The sequence below is a fragment of the Emys orbicularis genome, chromosome 2 (assembly GCF_028017835.1).
Source record: "Emys orbicularis isolate rEmyOrb1 chromosome 2, rEmyOrb1.hap1, whole genome shotgun sequence".
NCBI classification, from domain to species: Eukaryota; Metazoa; Chordata; order Testudines; family Emydidae; genus Emys; species Emys orbicularis.
The window spans coordinates 174,321,478-174,344,897 of NC_088684.1; the positions used below are offsets into that span (position 1 = coordinate 174,321,478).

Sequence of the window (23,420 nt, forward strand, 5' to 3'; positions counted from 1 at the left end):
TCAGAATTTAGCAATGCATCCTTAGCTTTGTTAAATGCAACATCACAGGCTTCAGTCCAGTTCCAGGCCTTGTTCTGCCCAAGGAGTTCGTGAAGTTGTTTTAGCAGTGTGGCTAACTGTGAGATGAACTTTCCATAATAGCTCAATAGTCCTAGAAACGAGCGAAGCTGGCTAACATTTCGAGGAGGGGGAGCCTCCACAATAGCCTTAACTTTGGCAGGGCCTTACGAAGACCTGTAGCATCAATGATGTGTCCCAAATATTCAACAGGGGGCTGGGAGAATTCACACTTGTCTTTGCGGATTCGCAGTCCATACACTTACAGTCTTTGTAGGGTAGCCTTTAAATTCTTTAGGTGATCCTCCTCATTCCTTCCAGTGACCAGGATGTCATCCAGATAGTACTGGACTCCTGGCAAGCCACACAAGATCTAGTCCATAGCCCTCTGGAACAGGGCGGGAGCAGATGTTATTTCGAAGGGTAGGCGACAGTATAGATAAAGCCCCTTATGCCTCACAATAGTCAACAGCTCTTGGGACTTTTCATCAACGTGCATCTGTAAATACGCTTGACTCAGATCAATCTTACTGAACTTTTGTCCCCCAGCCAGGCCTGCGAAGAGGTCATCGATGCAGGGAAGCGGGTATTGCTCTGCACACAACACTGGGTTGACAGTGACTTTAAAATCACCACAAATCCGGAGGGAGCCATCTTTCTTCACTATTGGAACAATAGGAGTTGCCCATGGGCTATGGGTAACTGGTATTAGGACTCCATTTGTGACCAGGCGCTCCAGGTCCGCTTCAACCTTCGGCCTGATGGCATATGGCACCATTCTGGCTTTCAGATATTTTGGTTGACTGTCAGGTTTAATGTTCAATGTCACAGTGATTCTCTTCATACTTCCCAGATCCTCTCCAAAAACAGCAGCATGTTTCCTTAGTATAGTGGTCAGACCGGTTTCTTCTTTAGTCACTCGGTGCACTTCTGCCCAATTCAGCTGGATCTTCCTAAGCCAAGACCTACCCATTAAGGCTGGGTAATTACCTCTCACCACAAAAAGTGGCAATTTAGCAGCCTGTCCATTGAGCTCCACCTTAACATCAGTAGTGCCCAACATGGGCACAGCTTCTCCCGTATATGTCTTCAGCACTGTTTTAGTTGCTTTAAGAGGAAGATGCTGTAGCTTTTCTTTATAAACAGTCTCTGAGACGAGCGAAACAGCTGCACCGGTGTCCAGTTCCATGCGTATAGGTTTGCCGTCCAACAACGGGGTTACCTAGTATTCATGTGAGCCCACTGCCAAAGACAAAACGTGGAGTGGCTCTTCTTTTTGTGATGAGGTGTCTCCTTGGTCATCTTGGGTCTGCTCTAGGGTATGCAGATTTCCCTTTTTGGTCGGCCATACCACAGGCCTCTTTTTCTTTTGTTTACAGGCACACGCAATATGTCCCTTTTTGCCACAGTGTCGACACAGGTCCTTACACCAGCATTTTGACGCAGGGTGACCCGGCTTACCACAGCGGTAACAATCCTAACTCCCCACAGTTTTGTGCGTAGGTTCTTGTGACATCTTATGCACCCTAGGAGATGCACCGATGGATTGTGCCTCCTTTGTAGCCAGTTCCATGGAGACAGCAATATCAATAGCCTTCTGTAAGGTAAGCTGAGCCTCTGTCAATAGGCGCTTCCGTATAGCTTCACTGTGCAGGCCACACACTAACCTGTCACGTAGGGCATCATTTAACATCTCCTTAAATTCACCGTGTTCTGCAAGCTTTCTCAAAGTTGCTACAAATTGTACAACTGTTTCGTCTTCTTTCTGGTCTCTTTTGTGGAACCTATATCTTTCAGCAATTACCAGTGGTTTTGGAGAAAAAATGGGACCCCAGGATTTCCACAATGTCACTATAAGATTTAGTCTCTGGCTTAACAGGGTGTAGTAAGCTGCATAGCAGGGAGTAGGTCTTAGCCCCTACAACACTTAAGAATATTGGCACCTTCTTCTCTTCTGTAATGTCACTTGCAATAACAAAAAGCTCAAAATGCTCAGTATACACATGCCATTGCACTATAGTCTCCTCAAAAGGTTCCAGTGGCCCTGTAAGTGTAGCCATAATTTTAGTTTCAGTTTGCACAGTCAGTGCAAACAAGCCAGTTCTCAGCCCCTTCCCGCAGCAAACAAGGTTTGTTTGTTGTTTTTTTTGTACCTTAACTTCTACTTCCTTCTGTTGCTGGGGCAGCACAGATATCCCACCCTCGTCGCCACGTTGTTATATCCTTGGGGGCAACAGTTTTAGGAAGAAATCACTGTGTTGCCGGCACAGAGGGCCCGAGGGGGCAACAGCGGGGTTCGTTGCCCGGTGTGCTTCGCGCCAATGAACACACCAGAGTGGAGAAGCAGACAAAGTTTATTCAAAAGCTCTGAATAGGCACTAGGAGACCAGCATGTCTCAAATCAAGCGCACTGAGACAAGCAGTTTTTCCTTTTTATTCTTTTTTTTCCCTTCCCTACCTCCCCCCCTTCCTCCCCCTTCCTCCCTCTGCAGTAGTTACATTAAACGACCTTGGCTGTGTAGCTTGTTCGCACTGTTCCTTTCTGCAAGTAATCTTGTCCTTCAGCTAGAAGCATGTAGGTTTCCCTTATCACTACCGCTTCCCAGCTGCTGGCCTGTGAGGTTAGTAAAGTTTAACATGCAGGGGCTTTGGTTCACTTTGGCCTAGAGCGGGGGGGGCTTCATCGACTCTCGTGGTCTTCCACCCCCCCGAGTTACCTAGGGTGATGCCTAGTGACACCAACAACTGGAGACACAGAGAGCTGTAAACCTTGGAGCAGCCATTTATTTCTACACACAGAACTAACCAACAGCCAGCCAAAACTGGCTGGGCTATCCCCTAATAATCTAACTCAGTTGCCATAGCAACACAAGATTCTATTACCACGACAACCAAATACACAATAGACCCAAATTAGGCACTTAGTCTCCCCAGGCATCGGATGGAGAGAGGTAGGCAAAAATGATTCTCAGAAGCCAACAAGCTAAGTGGGGAGCTGCCTAACCCAATAGGAGTGAAATGCTGAGGAGAAGAGTGAGACGCAGGGCCCAGTGCCACAAAGGGACTTAGGTATCTAACCTGATTGGGCCATAGGTACTTAACTGACAGACCAGAGGAAGGCACACAGGATTCTTAGCCATAAGCCCCTCTTGGTGTTAGGCCCTTAAGCCAGGACAGTCCTTTTTTGTGATAAATGAGAGAGGGATCCATGTTCCCCTTGGTAGCCAATAGCCCAGTGATTAGGGCACTCACTTGGGAGGTGGGAGACATGCTGAGGTTGGGGCATGGACTTTAATGCAGTCTCCCACAGCCCAGGTGAGCAGCAGCCACTTGGGTTCTCAACCAGGAGGGGTGAAGTTTAAAAACCATACCAAATGTTTCCCAACATTTTACTGAATAGTATCGGCTCTGGCGCCAGAGGTCAGGGTCCTATGGGACCTGTACAGGCTGCGCATTATAACAGGCCTGGCAGTGGCAGTGCCTTTCCCCAGGCCACCACTGCCCCCTCCCCCATGACACCCCCAGAGCCAGCTCCTTGGCATGCCCCCACAAGGTGCCCTCAGAACCAGATCTGACTCGTCGGCATCCCCACTTTCCTACAGGCAGTGTGCAGGCAGCCCCGGAGAGGCTGCACCACCCCCACTAGCCAGCAGCAGTAGCAGCTTGAGTGTCTCCTCTGCGCCTGTTCTCTATGGGCAGAGGAGACCCATCAGCACTGCACCACACTGCCTCTGAGGCTGCAACAGCAGCACCACTACAGCCGGGGGACAAAATCCTACTGAATGGGTCAGGAGCACAGTAGGGGCTCTGCTCCTTCTGCTCCCCCCTTGTGGTGATCCTGCAGGTGAGTGCTCTAACTTCCCAGGCTGTTGGGTATTTTGATACACATACATGCAAGCCAGCCAACCCTCAAAATTCCTGTATGCCACAGCTGTCTTTTGTGGCAGGTTAGGTGTGTGCTGAACATGCCGACTGGCTCAGGCCCTGCTCAGAAGAGAAGTAGGGGAATGCCTAGTTTGAGAGTCCTCCCAGAGCTTAGGCATGAGGTAGGGCTCCACGCAGCTCATTAACTGTGGGGAAATATCAGGATTTAAGGGCCTATAAGGACTTGGGCACCTACAGGGTTATGTGGTAGCTGAGAAGTGGTTTGGTGAACATCAGTGCTGCCTAATAGTAGGACTGAGATGCCTACAGAGGCATTTAGGCACCTAAGTACCTTTGTGAATCTAGCCCTACTGTGATTCCTTTGGCACTCAGTCTATATTCCACTTTGAATGATGTCTTCCTGTCTTGCTGAAAGTTTTAAACTCTGTTTTTCCCTCTTTGAAGCCTTCTGCTTGTCTCTCAGTAGAGTTTGCTCAATCACATCTGTTACACCTGGCTTCTAATCTCCACACTTTATTACTAGCAATTGCTCAAACCTCCAGCTGCTCTCTCTAGTACCTAGACTTTCCAAATAAAGCTTTTTAAAGGTGACCTACAAAGCTTTTTGAATATTTTGAGTACTCCAGTTAGCATATATGTTAAGCTGTGTGTGTGTGTGTGTGTACTCATACATACAAACAGAACTTTTTGTCTGTCTTTTATTCCTCCTTGAAATTTGCTTTTTGGGTACCCTCATTAGCCTCAGCATCTCATGTAATTTTGTTTTCTGTGAAATAGTGACATCACAAAGTCCGTGGACATATTTATCACTGTGTTATGATCTAAACTGCTCCTTGTTCATGAATTATTCCTCTCCCACTCTCTCTGAACTGGGAGGCACATTTAGCAAAACAGTGTAGCAATGTATAAATATGTATGGGTAAAGATAATATGATAAAAGCTATCTGCTTGGTTTGCAATACTAGTAAGGACAGGAGGAGGAAGAGTTTAAATCCCTCTCACTAATGTTTTTCCATAAGATGGGCAAGTTGTGGGGGAGAGGGAAAATAGCTGCTATTTTAAAAATCATGAAAGAAGGGGGTTTGATAAAACTAAATAAAGCAGAAGTTAATCTTTATACTAAAAGTCATAAAATGAAAAAGTGAACAAACTTGAAAAAACTTGGCCAGTCACCTTTAAATATAGATCTCCACAATTGTAAACATTTATGAATAGCTAGTGTCAGACACTGGATAGTCAATGCAGGAGGAATATGCATTTATCTACATTCAAACTTTATCCATTAACAATGTCATTAATAATGATTAATAGATAGTGCACCTCTTCTGTAGGGGTTCTAATTTAAAGTCTGACCAAGACATAATGTTGTGAAAAAGCATGATCACTCTCTTTGTTCTATTGTTATACAAAAGGAAGATGTTCATTCCACCCAATCTCATTTATAATTGATTTGTTCATTTTCCCTCACAGGTGTTTTCTTACAGTAGAGTTATAATTTCTTTTCAATTTTTAGCAAACTTCTTAATATTTTTATTGTAAGTATCAATTTTAACGTAACTATTTAATAGCACACACAGCTTGTTCAATGGCAAACTCTACAATATACTTATCCATTCATTAACACTGTTGCTATCTTTACTAACCTTCCCATGTGATTAGATTATCTCTAGTGTTTTCCTTCCTTTTAATCCCACGGTCTGTCTTCCCTGCTCATATCAGACTTCTTCGGCCAGTTATGATTGATGTCATTTTAATTAGAATATATGGAGTTTTGAGTTCCAAACTTTTCTTCAGTTAACTGAAGCAAATAATAGTAGACTAAATTGATGACTTCCGTTCTGTATATTCTCGTGTGTGTTAATATGATGGATTAAACTAGTTTGCCTATCCCAAAAATCAAACTAGTAAAAGCAGTTTTTTCCTGTGAGATGCTATTCATTAATGGTTATATGCCATTTTTGAACTAAATATTTGGACTGTGATATTAGTACAACGGTTGTTCCTTCACACATCTAACTAGGTTTAATTTAAACGACATGATGATATAGATTGACACAACCTGTGGATCCCATGAGGCTTGGAAGAAAGGTCCCTAAACATCATTCTTATGCTCCAAGACTCATCTGAACTAGGGGTTGTCACAGTTTATGTCATTATATCACTTAAATGAAACCCTGTTAGTCCTTTGAAAAGGAGGGTGAAGGAAAATGCCTTTCTAATTGAAATGCTCGTATTACATTTAGGGCTGTCAAGCAATTAAAAAAATTAATCGCGATTAATCACGCTGTTAAACAACAATAGAATACCATTTATTTTAAATATTTTGGATGTTTACTACATTTTCAAATATATTAATTTAAATTACAACACAGAATACAAAGTGTACAGTGCTCATTTTATATTTATTTTTATTACAAATATTTGCACTGTAAAAACAAAAAAATATGTCTTTCAATTCACTTCATACAAGTACTGTAGTGCAATCTCTTTATCATTAAAATTGAACTTACAAACGTAGAATTAAGTATAAAAAAACCTGCATTCAAAATAAAACAATGTAAAACTTTAGAGCCTACACGTCCACTCAGTCCTACTTCTTGGTCAGCCAATCTCTCAGACAAACAAGGTTGGTTACAATTTGCAGGAGATGCTGCTGCCTGCTTCTTGTTTACAATGTCACCTGAAAGTGAGAACAGGCATTCACATGGCACTCTTGTAGCTGGTGTTGCAAGATATTTACATGCCAGATGCACTAAAGATTCATATGTCCCTTCATGCTTCAACCACCATTCCAGATGACATGCTTCCATGCGGATGATGGGTTCTACTTGATAACAATCCAAAGCAGTGCGGACTGACGCATGTTCATTTTCATCATCTGAGTCAGATGCCACCAGAAGAAGGTTGATTTTCTTTTTTGGTGGTTTGGGTTCTGTAGTTTCCGCATCAGAGTGTTGCTCTTTTAAGACTTCTAAAAGCATGCTCCACACCTCATCCCTCTCAGATTTTGGACAGCACTTCAGATTCTTAAATCTTGGGTCAAGTGCTGTAGCTATTTTTAGACATCTGACATCGGTACCTTCTCTGCGTTTTGTCAAATCTGGAGTGAAAATATTCTTAAAACGAACAACATGTGCTGGGTCATCATCCGAGACTGCTATAACATGAAATATATGCAGAATGTGGGTAAAACAGAGCAGGAGACACTACAATTCTCCCCCCAAAGAGTACAGTCACAAATTTAATAAAATGGAGACTGCATTTAATTTGTATCATCAGCATGGAAGCATGTCCTCTGGAATGGTGGCCAAAGCATGAAGGGACATCTGAATGTTTACATGCCAGATATGCTAAATACGTTGCAATGCCGGCTACAAAAGTGCCATGTGAATGCCTGTTCTCACTTTCAGGTGACATTGTAAATAAGAAGCAGGCAGCAGTATCTCCCGTCAGTGTAAACAAACTTGTTTGTCTTAGCAGTTGGCAGAATAAGAAGTAGGACTGAGTGTACTTGTAGGCTCTAAAGTTTTACACTGTTTTGTTTTTGAGTACAGTTATGTAACCAAAAAAACCCTGCATTTGTAAGTTACACTTTCCCGATAAAGAGATTGCACTTCAGTACTTGTATGAGGTGAATTGAAAAATATTATTTCTTTTGTTTATTATTTTTACAATGCATATATTTTTAATAAAAAATAATAATATAAAGTGAGCACTGTGCACTTTGTATTCTGTTTTGTAATTGAAATAAATATTGAAAATGTAGAAAAACATCCAAAAATATTTAATAAATTTCAATTGGTATTCTATTGTTATAAGTGCGATTAATTGTGATTACTTTTTTTAATCATGATTAATTTTTTGTGTTAATCGCGTGAGTTTGCGATTAATTGACAGCCCTAATTATAGTTTATTTATACACTACATATACTGTGTGCATCTATGGTTGGATGGAGTAGTATTTTTCCCCCAATGACTACTTACACCTGTAGTAGTAGTAGCCTCCTCATATCTAGTTCTTTCCTTGTCCACAATATATACCTGCTGGTAAAAGAAACATGACAGATCCAAGCTTCTTTGTACTCTACTCCTTCTAGACAGGCACATCTCACTGGGTATGAAACTTGTCTCAGCTCCTCCCCTCATTTGTGTTGCTGTAAAATCTCTACAACTTTTATTTCTTAAAGAACAACCATATTATTTTCTTTGTTAGTTTTTTATATTGAATTAATTCCCAAATGAAGTCTCTTCCAGTCATCAGGCTTTGTACAGCATAGCTGTCAGCTGCCTTTTCATGCTGGCCTGTTTACTCGAAGAGCTTTTCTCTCTCAACTTGATGTGGAGGTCTTCATTTACAGCTATAGCACTCTTTTGTATAGTACCTTAAAGGAAGTTTAACTTTACTCGGCAAACCAGAGAAGCTGGACAATTCTTTTCACACGCTTTCGTTCCTTTGCTCTCTGAATTAATTACTTGTAGACACATGGTAGAATACTTAATTTTATGAAGTAACGAATAAGCCAATCAATGCCGTAAAAGAAAATCAAGGCTACACAATCATAAAATGTACTTTGCTCATAAATTTTGATAGGTGAAGCTTTGCTTTAATTATTTAGAATATTTCACAGTGCAGTGTTAAATGGATAGTAGTATAGGGCTTGAAAAATCCACTCAGCTGCTAGCCAGTGAGCAGCAGGAAACTTTCCTTGGTGAGCTATGGAGGGTAAACCAACCAGTTCTGCAAACATTAACATTGTTTTTTTGTTTTTTTGTTAATAGTTTGTAGCCCTTCTGTTTGTGAAAATAACCTCCCAAATATGGACCAAATTCAAACCAATGCAGCATTATTTTCCTGAGTTTAGGGACAGGCTCCTATCTCTTCCAAGCTACATCCAATCTTTGTTAACATGCAGGAGTATTTAGATCTGATGTTTTGGTTTAGACCCATCTCTTTTTTTGAATATCAGTATAATATTTCTGGAACAAATTTAAAGAATGCATGGTCAAAAAACGCAAATGTACTTAATAGTGTGCTTGGATACATTTATATACTGCACCTGTGCTCTATCACTCTTCTACTGAGCCTGAAAGATCAGTTTTATTAAGATCTCATTATACAATTTCTGTTGCTTTTTTCAGCATCAACCAAAAATTCTTCTGGCATAAGAACAGTGAATTTTGTATGGATTCTTCTACAAATAAACCACTGTGTGCCATATGTTCCCTTCTGTTATATGATACGGAGAGCACCAATTTTTATCAGATTGTTAAAATAAAGAGATTCAAAAGCCATGCATGGGTGACAGCAGCCTGAGAGGCATGTTCTTGGCAGAAGATTTGGAGTATTAAACTTGCTGCAGAAAATAACCACAAGTATCCCATGGATGTCAGAAATAGGGGCATTTTCAGGAAGTAGGTGGGAAGGCCTGGGGCAAAACAGGTACCACATATACTATCCGCTGAGCAGCTGCATATGGTTTGTCTGAAAGTCATTCACAAAACTGTGCTGCCTTTCAGCAGCAGTAATTTTGCACATCAGACAATTCAGCAGGGTTCTTTTGACTTTCTCAGTTCTGCTGTTTCCTGATGCATGGAGGTAGAAACTGGCACCCTTAAGTGTGTACACGAGTGCGCTGCCCCTACAACAGTGCCAATGTGCAGCAAGTGGCTCGGGATTCGTTTGAGGGTAGATAGAGACATTAAGGGGATGGAGAAAACCCCCCTTAAGTGAGAAAGGAAAAGAAGAAAGAGAAAGTTGGAATATTAGGTTGAAAGTTGGGCAGAAGAAAAGCAGATAGAAGGTAACTTGTGGGAGAGACAGAAAGGAAGTTAGGGGCACTAAGGAGACTCAGGGAAGGAGGATAGCAATTAGAATCCAGGGAAATGGTGATGCAGGAGGAGGACTGGGGAGGTACAGGGAAAGGTAGATGGGGTCTGAGAAAAAGAAATGAGGTCATCATAGGTATTGATGCATAAGACACCCAATAGGATATCCACAAATGTAGCACACAAATATGAATGGTTGGGAGGCAAGGGGCATTTGGACAACCCTGCAGAGGGTAAGTAAAGTCTCTGTATGAGGAATAACCCGAACCTTTTAAAGGTGCAAGAGGAAGTTGAGAGGCCTTCTTAATCCAGGCTGTCTCTTCGGTTCTTAAAGGAGACGGGTATATAATGTGTCACTCTTGAAGTAATACACAGTCAGGAAGGCAGCCTTTCATTTCTTTCCTCCTCCTCCTCCTCCTCTTTTTTTTTTTTTACCCCTCTGTCATCCCTGATGAGAGTTGGTGGATTAATGGGCTGCTTCAGAGCTCAGATGATAAGGAGCTGGCCTGTTGATACTTGGACAATTTATTTTAAATTTCCTACCATTTTTAACAGAAGTTTAACTGCATTGAGAGTACACTTATAAAGTTTGCAGACGATACCAAGCTGGGAGGGGTTGCAATTGCTTTGGAGGATAGAATTAAAATTCAAAACGATCTGGCCAAACTGGAGAAATGATCTGAAGAAAATAGGATGAAATTCAATAAGGACAAATGCAAAGTACTCCACTTAGGAAGGAACAATCAGTTGCACACATACAAAATGGGAAATGACTGCCTACGAAGGAGAACGGGATCTGGGGGTCATAGTGGATCACAGGCTAAATATGAGTCAACAGTGTAACACTGTTGCAAAAAATGCAAACGTCATTCTGGGATGCATTTGCAGGAGTGTTGTAAGCAAGACACAAGAAGTAATTCTGCTCTACTCCACGCTGATTTGTCCTCAACTGGAGTATTGTGTCCAGTTCTGGGTGCCACATTTCAGGAAAGATGTGGACAAATTGGAGAAATTCCAGAGAACAGCAACAAAAATGATTAAAGGTCTAGAAAACATGGCCTCTGAGGGAAGATTGAAAAAATTGGGTTTGTTTAGTCTGGAGAATAGAAGACTGAGATGGGACATGATAACCGTTTTCAAGTACATAAAAGGTTGTTACAAGGAGGAGGGAGAAAAATTGTTCTCTTTAACCTCTGAGGGATAGAACAAGAAGCAATGGGCTTAAATTACAGCAAGGATGGTTTAGGTTGAACATTAGGAAAAACTTCCTAACTGTCAGGGTGGTTAAGCACTGGAATAAATTGCCTAGGAAGGTTGTGGAGTCTCCATCATTGCAGATTTTTAAGAGCATGTTGGACAAACACCTGTCAGGGATGGTCTAGATAATATTTAGTCCTGCCATGAGTTCAGGAGACTGGACTAGAAGACTCTCGAGATCCCTTCCAGTACTACAATACTATGATTGGTGTTGACAACATTGGGAACATAGACTCCAACTGCCATTTTCAGCACTGTCAATTAGAATTGCTCTGAACCAGTGCCTTAGTTTTCAAAGCACTTTAAAAAACATTTACTCATTACTTCTCAAAACCCCCACTGAGATGTGAGTCTGTATCAGCTCCAATTTACAGAGGAGAAACTTAGTCAGAGAGGTTTAGCCAACATTTCCAGAAGTGTGCCTGGCGTTAGTCATTTAACTCCACATTTAGGCACGCAAGTGGCCTAATTTTAAAAGTTGTGCAAGAGCCAGGGACAATCTGGCTCTGTCCTAATACAACAGTCCAGAGAGAGCCATTGTCTAACTAACACACTTGGAGATTCGGAGCCAGGGACTTCTGAGTGCTTATCTTGGCTGCCTGTTGATTTCCTCCATGGCTTTAGACACCTGAATCCACATGGAGACAACTAAATGGCTTTATTTTTAAATGTTCTGCACACCCACAACTTCCACTGAAGCCACAGAGTGGTGCCCAGGATTGGCAGTGGGCTCTGGACCCTTCCTTGTGGAGGGAAGTTGGAGGGATTTCCACAGGGGATTCTTCAGAGGTTTTCTCCCCAAAAGCTTCTTGCCCCTGGTTTTTAATATAGGTGTGGTTAATCTGGCCCAGGGAATTTTGTAGTGCAACCCTCTCAAAACTTTAATGAGTCATGAACTTAAATTTGTAGCAGATGGGCTATAATGTTGTGATTTTAATAGGATATATGGTGTTGTTTTTTAAAAGGTAGACAAGGTTGAAAAGGTTTATTTCTGAAAAGTAAAAGATGGTAGCAAGATTTCAAATAGGTTTGTTATTTCTTTAACATAAGACAGTCAAAAACTCTCCAAATGTCCATAATTCATCACCTCATGTACTTTGCCTTGCATCTTTCCTCTGGAGGCACACCAAGTAATTCTGATGCTTCTTGTGTAATTGTGCTTCTTATGGGGCCAGCAATTAGATTTCACTCATTGAGATTTCCATTTCTTTGTTTTTCAGCTTTCATTTGCAGCAACAACCCCAGAGTTAGCTGATAAGAAAAAATATCCTTATTTCTTCCGGACAGTGCCATCTGATAATGCAGTGAATCCTGCGATTTTGAAGTTACTCAAATATTATCAATGGAAGAGGGTGGGAACTCTAACCCAGGATGTACAAAGATTCTCTGAGGTAAGAGCTGCTTTACTAATAGTATAAGATGGTGGTTTCTAATGTTTAATGCTCAGGGACCTAATTCCATCATTAATGGGAAAAATGCATCCATTGTTTAAATCTCATTGGTTTTTATTGCCAGGTGGCATTTACTGTTCTTAAAGCCTGCTTCTGTTAGGGATTTTGGTACTTGTATAACTATCCTGATGCAGTGTAGATGTGATGCACTGTTGTAAAGTGAGGCTCAGACTGGTTCAAGTTATTCTACTTTGCACAGGTGCAGCATCTCTCTGCTGGGGATTTGTACTCTGTTGTAACAACACTGTTGCAAAAAATTCCTTTATGTAGACAAGCCATCAGTGTTTGGAAACCTTAACTAATTTCTTCAGTGTGGAGCACTGCAGTGGGACTGGGATCCCACAGCTCCTGCAGGACCTGCTGCCATAATAGCGGGAGTGGGATTAAAGAATAGTCCTGCACGGGGCTCTACCCAATGTCTAGTGTTCTACCTTTCAAGATTTTAGGCTATTTCTTCACTGCAAAAAAGGTGTATTTTGTACTTTAAGGTAAAACCACCTAGGGTTTACCTATTAGCTAGCTACATAAGGTAAAGACTGCCTAGAATTTGACATCAATATAGCTCTCTTGTAGTACAAAATACACCTTTTTGCAATAAAAATTGCCCTAGAGTTCTAATTACATCCTCATTTGACTCTTTTGATTTGTAAAGTATATATACTTTTGAAGGAATTTTATCTTTGTTTGGTTATTGGTTTGGCTAGTACATAGGCCAAATCTAGGCTCAGCCTGTTCCTACATTTAAGCCTCTAGCATCAGTTTGTGCATTTGCAAATCTAGTGTCCAAACCTGCTTTTGTGCTAAGTGTATGCTTGAGAAGCTGTGATCTAGAGGGGAATGAGGAGGTAGAACTAGTTGCACCCTTTTATTTTCACTCCCCTTATCTGTACTTCACTTCTTATGATCCTGGAGGGGGTTAACCCTCTGCTCCGTCTTTCTCTCTCTCTGGTCTTGTCGTCATTATGAAAAAAATGCTAGCTAACACATGTTAAAATCCTAGTGTAGGCAAAGAAAATTTTGGTTTTAACATGTTATCTGGTTCAGATAAACTGTCACCCTCCACATCTGCCTTTTCTACACTAGGATTTTAACATGTATTAGGTAGCACATGACAAAACCACACTTTTTTCCTAGTGTACACATGCTGTTTCTCCCTCTTCCTCTGCTGAGATCATATCCAAAAGGAATGTTATACATAACTGAATTAAAGACATTTTCATTCTTCTTGAGAGTTAAGTGTCAACCTTTTGTGTGCAGATGGTCAATTTAATTGCCACACACTGTATTAAACTTGAGGTAGTGAAAGATCCTGTTAACACCTCACTTGCATCCAAGTGGCTTATGTATAACTCACTGAGCCATGATTCCTTGGGACCACTAAAATGTAACCCTTTTCTCTTACAGTTTAATATGGAGCTTCTGCCTTTTCTTCCAGTTTCATGCAAATAATAAAATTATAGAATATAGAAAAACCCAGAAAGCTCTATTATGTCCATTTGGAACATCTTTCCTCTGGAGGCACACCAAGTAATTCTGATGCTTCTTGTGTAATTCAGTTTATTTAAATAAAACTAGATTGCTGGATTTTTTTAAAAAGTGCAAAGAATATTTAGTCAAAGTATATCTTAAACTTACACTCACTGTGTAAAACTCTGATACACACAGGTTGTAAATCTGTTTCTTCTAAGGAATGTCAATGAAAATGCCAGATGACAGGAAATGACAGCTATATTATCTCAGTGTGGGTAGCCATGAGTATTGGAGAAGTGGTGAAGAAATAAAATTAGGAGTGCATCTGAATATGGTTTTGAAGTAGGCTACTAGATGCCAGTATATATATATCACACATCAATCCCTCCACTATTCTAATTGTTTTTGCTGGATTTTCCTGCATTTCCTCCAATTTACCTATATATACAACTTTGTGGCTTCAGAGTACTTAGAACTAAAAGCTGTATTCTAGGTGTGATCCCACAAGTACCTGAAGAGAGACTGCTATGTCCTTGTTCTGTGGTATAAGGCCTCCACCTATGCAACCTAAAATCATCTCTTTTTACTGCTATTTGCATTTTGGCATCATGTCTAATATGTTGTCTGCTACGCTGCTGCTGCTGCTGCTGCTTTTTAAGTATGTCACCTCCATTGAGTACTTGTGTTTGGGATTATTTTTAAAATAAGTTGAGTTTGTGCTCTGCCTATATTTCTAACAGTGGTTCCTTTGTATTATTTCTCTGCCCTTGACTGGAGTTCCCAGTTTAGTACCATCAATGTAGGTGGCATTTTGAAAAGAAGGAAGAAATGAAAAGTGTGTAAAGCTAGTGAAATTAGCTAATGATGTGAAGAAGAAAAGATAGTTAAAGTCTTCCTACTTCCTAGTTTTTTTTATGGATTTGCCATCTGCCAGAAAAATAATTTAATCTGCTTGGGTGGGAGGGGTGGAGTTATGTGGGTCTAAAGATTTGTGTTACCACAGTACACTGGGATATCAAATGTTAAAACTTTCTGTGTCCAGCTAAAGATGCTGCAGTATTCCCACTTCCACATTTTAAATGATAATAGAACAAAACTGTTGAAAATACAGCAGCTGTATGGCTACCAATGCGCAAGCGCACTGTGTGTGTGAGAGAGAGGGTTTGAGTCACGCAAGAGTGAGGAGACATGTGATGTTATCAGTCTAATCTATATGTGTTCTCTGTCTAGATACAAGTGACTGGGGGAGTGAGGGGGGGCGTTTGTGGAGTTGTCTTGTAATTGGGGGTGGGGTTGTGGCAGGCTTGCCTTGTGGGATGGATGCTGGTTTTTTGGCATTTCAAAGGTGGTAACCCTAGTGCCAGTGAAACCCACACACCTCCTGGGTGTGGTGTTCTGTCCCATCCAGTGGCACCAAGACCACTTAGAGAGAGAGATAAAATGAGTCTGCTCTTCAGCCTTAGCTAACAGCCAGTTGGCTTTTAGCTCATGCACTAAGCTCCAGAGGTCCCCGGTTTGATCCTGCCTGCCGATGACTGGGGTCTGTTGGCATTACACCAGCAGCAGCTTCCACTATGGCATGGAAGTCATCCGGCCACTGGAATCACTGCTGGCACAGCACTTGGGCCTGATCCACATGCCAGACTCTCCCTGCGCTGATGCAGAAGTTGGGGCTTGATTACGGGTTTGGAACGGGTCCCATATGAGGAGAGATTAAAGACGCTAGGACTTTTCTGCTTGGAAAAGAGGAGACTAAGGGGGGATATGATAGAGGTATATAAAATCATGAGTGGTGTGGAGAAAGTGAATAAGGAAAAAGTTATTTACTTGTTTCCATAATATAAGAACGAGGGGCCACCAAATGAAATTAATGGGCAGCAGGTTTAAAACAAATAAAAGGAAGTTCTTCTTCACACAGCGCACAACCTGTGGAACTCCTTGCATGAGGAGGTTGTGAAGGCTAGGACTATAACAGGGTTTAAAAGAGAACTAGATAAATTCATGGAGGTTAAGTACATTAATAGCTATTAGCCAGGATGGTTAAGGAATGGTGTCCCTAGCCTCTGTTTGTTTGTCAGAGGGTGGAGATGGATGGCAGGAGAGAGATCACTTGATCATTACCTGTTAGGTTCACTCCCTCTGGGGCACCTGGTATTGGCCACTGTCGGTAGACAGGATACTGGGCTGGATGGACCTTTGGTCTGATCCAGTATGTCCGTTCTTATGTTCTTATGTTCCTTTTGGCTCCGGGAAGCAGGATGCACCTGAGGCTCACCAACAGGGGGGGACCAGGGTGAAGCTTCAGTTTCTAACTGGATTTGAGGTGTGGAGTGCATTGCAGTAGTCTAGTCATGAAGAGACCAAGACATGGATTACAATAAGAGTGTTCACATCCAAAAGAAAGCAGATTGTGGTGAAACCATTCTAGAGGCCTCTGATCTCAATATTTGACAGTCTGTGTATGGACTTGGCTTTGGCACAGAGGGTAAAATGTTCAAAATGTTCAAAATCACCTAAGTGCCAGAATTTTTAAAGGTATTTTGGCACCTAAAGATGCACATTGGCACATAGGGCTAGATTCACAAAGGCACTTAGGCACTGCATGTTTCATGATCAGTGGAGCTGGAGTCAGTGGGCCCATGACTCCTGGAGGGAATGTTATTCTAGTGACACCAATAGAATTAGTGGAGGGTTGGCAACCCTAGTAGGCAATGTCTCATGAGACAGATGCTAAGACATGCAGAATGCGGCAAAAGATTCAAGAGAAAGGATGAAAGCCCTCAGGCACAAAACACCCCCAGAAGTACATGTAGTGAGACGACAGCAAAGCAGAGCAGGTGGCCAGGGTTACATACTCAGAGTAAGATTCCTTTACTGTGGGAGACAGCATGACCAGGCGTGATAGGGTATATAAACCCCGCATTAGCATGAAAGGGGTTAAGAAGCTGCTTTGGGCTGAAATGGCCCTGACCTGCCACACCTGCCAATCATGCCAGGACTGGAGGAGGAGTTAAAAAGAGGGAACTCCATTCAGCTGAGGGGCAACCTTGGGAAGGGAACAGACTGTTGAGTTTCTCCAGCCCCGAAGAGAGGACATCCAGCCTCAAGAACCCCTGCCGTCACAGAAGGAGGGTGCAGAACCCCTGAGTGGAATGGGGAAAAGGATTGAGACTTGCGCTGGAGCCCCAGTGGATTCTGAAGCCGGCATGGATTATCCCAAGGCCCTTCTGAAGTAAGAGAGGCCGATATTTTGGAGGGAGCTGCTTACAGATTTTTCTTTACCTTTTTTTGTTTAACCCTGTTTGCTGACTACGAGCAGTTTTGTGGTTTCACCTGGGATCCTGAGAGGGGACCAGACAGTCGAGAGGCCTTAGCAGGAGGATTGAGAGGCAGCCCACTAGAACGACACACAGCAACACCTGCTGTGTTGAGGGAATAATTGGACTCATCTGCACACATTTCCCACATAGCCTAAAGGGGGCGATGTGACTTGAATAGATTTGTGACAGCAGATAAAGCAGAAATGCTCATAACTAGGACAGCAGTGCAAGGAATGTGGCAAATGGAACCATTTTAGTAGTGTGTGTGAGAGAGAGCAGAGGAAAATCTCAAAGATTTAGTCAGAGTTGTACAAGAGGGGATGGCACATCAGACAGCAGCAATGATATCATGACTCTCTCTTTGAGTCTGAAAGCATAGGTTCAGGCTATCAGGAAAGCAACAATGGACAACAACAACCTCGGTGCATGCCACAGTATTAATAGGGAACACCCTGTATGATTTCAGCTGGCTAGTAAGGCCTTCTGCTGTGAGATTTTTTCAGGGTGATTTGGATTCAAACATGCCCATTGCAAAGAGTGGGCATAATCTAATAATAATGTACTATGAGAGCATAATGCAGCCCATAGGAAAATGTAAACTCATAATAATTAAGCCAAAGAATAACAGATGGTACCAACTGCAGTTTGTGATGGTGGATAGTAAGGACTGCAGACCCTTCTTGGGGAATACAGTCATACAAGCCATAGATTTGATCATGATGCAGCATCAAAACTTTATAGCTGTAGTTTAAGAAGAAGAAAGGGACAATGGAGAGAATTTGAAAAACATATGGGGATGTTTTCAAAGGCAGCGGGTGCCTCAAAGGAAAGCAGCAACTGGTAGTAGATCCCACAGTGGGACCTGTGTGCTTATCATGAAGGAAAATTCCAGTGGCACTATGTAAATCTAGTATGCAAGGAGCTGGAACATCTGCAGAACAGGAGTATCATAGCTAGGCTTGGCTTGGGAGGATTTGACTTTAATTGATGAAGGTTGGGAAAAGTTGATTTCAGCTGACATGCTGAAATTGATGTGGAAAAAATCAATAATTGGCATAAGTGCAGCCTCTCTCCTCCCACAACCTTGCACCTGCTGGGGCTGGGTGTCATTGTCATGGACCTGCTCTCTCACTCACCAGTTGGGAGTGCCAGGGGTCTCTGCTCTGCCCCACCAGGACCTTCTCATTCATTTCTGTGACAGTGGAGCTGCAGAGGGCTCCCTGCCTAGCCACAGGGCAGCTGACACCTGATCCCTGGAGGTGCAAGGTGCAGGAGGGAGGGCTGGTGGGGCAGAGACCCTCAGCCAGGACTGCAAGGAGGAGGAGGAGGAGGAGGAGCTCCCCCACAGGAGCCATTAAGCAGCAAGGTGGCCTCCCTTCACTATTGGGAGCTCATCCAGGCTGCTGACACTCTGCAGAAACGTAAATAAAAACGGATAAATATTGAAAAAAAGATTAAAAACCAGATTTTTTCCATTGAAATTTTAAAAAATATTGAATACTGCCAAGTGTAGTCATAGTACATATAGAGGCCTGTATAGTCTGGGTAAGCAGCATGGTGGTGGTAGAGAAGCCATCAGACAAATTACACATCTGCATAGATCCAAAGCCACTGATCTAGACATTGTAAAGATGCCACTGCCTACTGCCCACCGTTGATGGCATATTGCCAGAACTTTCCAAAGCCAGAATCCTTGTGATGTGAGGAGTGAGTTTTGGTGCATAAATCTGGATTAAGAGTCCAGCAGGCTGATAACCTTTGCAACACCATTTGGTCACTTTAGATGGCTTCACATGCATAAGCCAAGCACCAGAATTGTTCCAGAGAAGCCTCACGTAAGCACTGGAAGGACTGCCTGGGGGGGAGGAAGCTGAATAATTGCAGATAGCATCCTCATTATAGGTGAAGGCAGCAATGAGAGAAAGGTGAACGAGACCATGACAGAAAACTACAAGCTTTTCTACAGCAACGCAGGGACAAGAACTCAATCCAAAAAAATGTGACAAACAGATTGAGGTGACTTACATTGACCATCTGCTCACGGCAGAGAGACTGAAAGCAGATCCCACCAAGATCAAAGCAGTCAGAGACATGCCAAGTCCAGTGGATGTGGAAGGGGTATAACGCTTCATAGGAATGATACATTTTATGTCCAAGTTCTATCTACACCTTGCTGCGGTAGCAGAGCCCATATGTCATGTCACAAGGCCAGATGTTGAGTGGGACTGGACAGGTCCCAAACAGGAAGCATTTGATCTGCTGAAATAAATTATAATGGATGCCCTGGTCTTGAAGTACTACCAGCCAGCCACTGACATTGCATCACAGAAGGGACTGGGTGTCTCTCTTTTACAGGAGCAGCCAATCACTTATGCTAGCAGAGCCCTGTCAGAGACAGAACAGGGCTACGTCCAAATAGAAAGACAGCTTCTAGCTGTGGTATAGAGCAATTCCATCAGCACACCTGTGTCCACTCAGTGATCGTGCAATCAGACAATCATCGTAGACCCTTCTTAGTGCTCCAGAGAGATTGCTGCACATGTTGATGTGCCTCTAGTGCTACTAGGTAGAGATTAGACATTGTCCAGGATGATTATTGGTGTTAGCTGACACCCTGAGCAGGGCATATATATCCAGCATCAGCGACTTGAGGGAAGGGGATCAGGAGACTGAATCCATTAGTATGCTTCACTGTCGTCCAATTTCAACAGCAAAGCTGATGGAAATCAGAGGCTACAGAAAAGGACATCAAACTACACACAGTCAAGAGAGCGATACTAGCAGGGTGACCAGGAGACAAAAGCCAAGTGCTGGTGGGAGCAGAACTATATTTTCAAATGAAAGATGAGCTGAGTGTTCAGGATGGAACTGACTCCCATTGATTTCAGCTCCTACTAATTTCAATAGGAGTTGAAGCTGTTTCAGCACTTTGAAAATCCCACGAGGCACTTACCTGCATCTGGTGACCAACAATTATCCATCAGTTTACTAACTACAAAAGCTAATACTGCTTTGTGAAATAAATCAGTTTTGAATGCAAAACATGTTTTGATAAATTTTTCTTATGTATCAAGCGCATTTAAGGTAGTTTTATTTAGCTAATACACAAAACCAGCTTTTTTTATTATTTGTAATTGAATTACTGTTTCCATCCAAATGCAGTTCAAGACAAATCATGAGTAAAACATGGTCATCTAATAAATAAGAAATGAATTATTTCTAACAAAACAAAAATTTAAAAATTAAGAATCTGAATCTTTTTGAGCTATATAATTGCTTAATAAATGGTGTATAGATATAACATATCCTCCTGATTAGCAAAAAGAAGTACCAAATTTAGCATAAAGGCTATATTTAGTTGCAAATCAACATGTTTTATTGGTTATATGAACCAATGAGAATGAACCTTTCTTTAGGAAGATAACTTAGAATTATAAATGCAAAAGAAGATTCAAATTATTTAAATCAAGGTTTCCTGCTTGCTGATTTAAATCATAATTAAAATCTGTGATTTAAATCACTTGGATTTAAATCAATCCATCATGCCCTTTACAGATTCTGAGCAGTTTGTACTGCCCCAAAGATGCAAAAGGAAAAGCTCTGATTGAGAATCTGGTGCTGTATCTGTTCTAGGAATAAATGAAGGACTTTAATAAAAAGTCTAGAACAAAAAAATGTATAAATCTACAACTTTACAATAAAGTGTTAAGCACTCAGAATCTCAACAGCAATTTCATTTAAGAAAGAGTGGACACAAACTACTTTCAGTTAAGATGTGTTTTTGATATATATTATACTGTATAGCTTACAACCATTCTGTTGTTTTCCAGTCATTTCCTTCACTCTAGCTTTGTTTGCTTAATTTTAGTTTGTATGATGCCCTGATGTGCTATCAACTAACACTAATTTGCCTGCAGCTTAGCAAAGTCTCATCTTTCTGCCTCTGTCAGGTCTAATGAGTTCAAAAAAAGTGTTTGCTCTGGCATTAGTAGATCAGAAGAGTGATCTGTGTTATCCTTGTCACTCTTCCTTGATCAGTCCTGAAGCTAACCTCCAAACCATTTTGGCCTTTTTTGTCCTGCATAGTATAATGGAAAAATAGAAGTATTTGTTAGCTAGTTTCTTCCCGTGAATTCTATCACCCTTGTTTTTTTGTTTTGTTTTGTTTTCCCAACACTTCAGGACAAATGCCTGTCACAAGGGAACAGACAGACAAATGCGGTCATCTCAGCCCCAGGTAAATAGTGAGGAGGCTAAGATGGGACTGATTTTCTGAAAGGAGAGGGATCGGGTTTGAGAATGTTTGCCCTCTCACTTGAAAACTAGTGACTTCCCATCTCCCTGTTCTCTAATACAGTAACCGCTTTGGGGATTACCTCTGTCCACCACTTTGCAACACTCTCTCTCTCTCTCTCTCTCTCTCTCTCTCTCTGCTGGTTATGGTTTTTTGGAGTTGAATCTTAAATTGAAAACAAAACGTGGGGATATCTGTTCATACTCTTGTTTTGTTCCTTCAGAGAAACCCATTCTTTACCAACACTAAATGACTCAATTATGGAGGCACCTGGTAATGACAAAATAATTGTGCAAAATTGGGCTTTAAATGGGGTTTGATTCCTGTGTTTTTCTAAAAGTGAATGGCCAATCAGCAAGGAACTTTACCCAGGGTTCATTTTTATGCCCTTTGAGTTCTCTGAGGCTTCTGTGTGGTTTCTCCGCATAATACTTTAATGGAAAGTATTTTAAATTTAGCTCTGGCTGAAACCTTTCCTCGGTAGCCCTCCTGCCTATTGTTTGACCGATATCTCTGTAAAAACAAACAAAACAAACAAACAAACAAACTGAGAGGGTCTATCAGAGAGACAAAGTTGGTGAGGTAATATCTTTTATTGGATCAACTTATGAAGTTGGGCTAATAAATTATTACCTTGCCCACATTCTCCCTAATATTCTGGGACCATCTTGGCTACAACAACAGAGTGTATCAGGCATTTTCTGCCCCCTGCTGGAGGCAATGGCTTAAAAAAAAAAAAAACGTTCAGGCTGGGCTAACAAAAAGACCTGGTCCTCTAGAGGCCTAGAAGGGCCAGGAGGGGACAATGTTCAATCAGGAACCAGCCGGCCATTTAAGAAGGCTTTCCTGCTGGTTCCCTGGGGTAGTGCTGGGTGAGGCTGGGACAGGAGAGGTGCTCCTCAGTTATAGCCCAGAACCTCAGTGCTGGCTCAGGGCCTCACAGTGCTTAATTTAGGCCAGGGCTTGGCAGGGTGAGCCCCGGCACCTCTAGGCTTGGCAGTTCATAGCCCCGCACCTTTTGGGCTTGCTGCATCAGTTATGAATGTACAAAATTACTTGAGCCCTGGCACCCAGTTGCATGAGCCTTGGCACCTCTTTTGTTACAAATTAAGCACAGGGACCTTAGCCACAAGTGTTGTGATCAAGCAGTTACCTTTTATGTTTATTTGCTAGATAGTGTCTCAGAATGAGTGTGCAAAATATCTGCCCTGGGGTTATCTCCTTAGCTGACTAGTGTAGGCCTAACTCCCAGCCTACAGCATAACTGCTCCCACAAAGCCTCATACTAATACCACAGACCTTATTAGCAAGCCTAATAAGCAATTTATTTATGTTCACCTATTTGCACCCCCCATGCATGTTCCAAATAATAACCAATACACCCTGTCAATCTTATGGTCTATAATGTCATTCTACCTTTAGCAAGCATAAAATCACTAATGAGGTATGATGCATGGTCACAGTCAGTTCAGGAGTCAACAGAAAATATCATTATACCCATTTTATTCACATGGGAACTGAAGTACAAAGAGGCAAGAGGGGAATTGGAATAAGGGAAGCTCAGCTGCAGCCTTAACTATGGAAAATGCACCATCATTCCAAGGTCATAAAATAGGTCTGTTCCAGGGTATTTTAAGGAAAAAGTTAAGGGAGCTGGGACATAGATGTAACTGGATTTTTTCTGCATATATTTAGACTTAAGGCCAGAAGGGACCATTATGATAATCTAGTCTAACCTCCTGAATAGTACAGGGCAGAGGCCAGAGAATTTCATCCATTAATTTCTGCATCTAGATCAATAGCTTCTAGCTCAACTACAGTATGTGTTTTAAAAAGACATCTAATTTTGACTTGATGTCT

At 41.8% G+C, this 23,420-nt stretch overlaps 1 protein-coding gene across 1 annotated transcript in view; it reads left to right on the forward strand.

Moving 5' to 3' along the window:
• GABBR2 (gamma-aminobutyric acid type B receptor subunit 2) overlaps positions 1-23,420 on the forward strand; it is an 878,387-nt gene that overhangs the window by 301,981 nt on the left and 552,986 nt on the right. Inside the window, exon 3 of the mRNA XM_065399110.1 lies at positions 12,246-12,416. Coding sequence (XP_065255182.1) covers positions 12,246-12,416 — 171 coding nt within the window. The remainder of the gene's footprint in view (positions 1-12,245; positions 12,417-23,420) is intronic.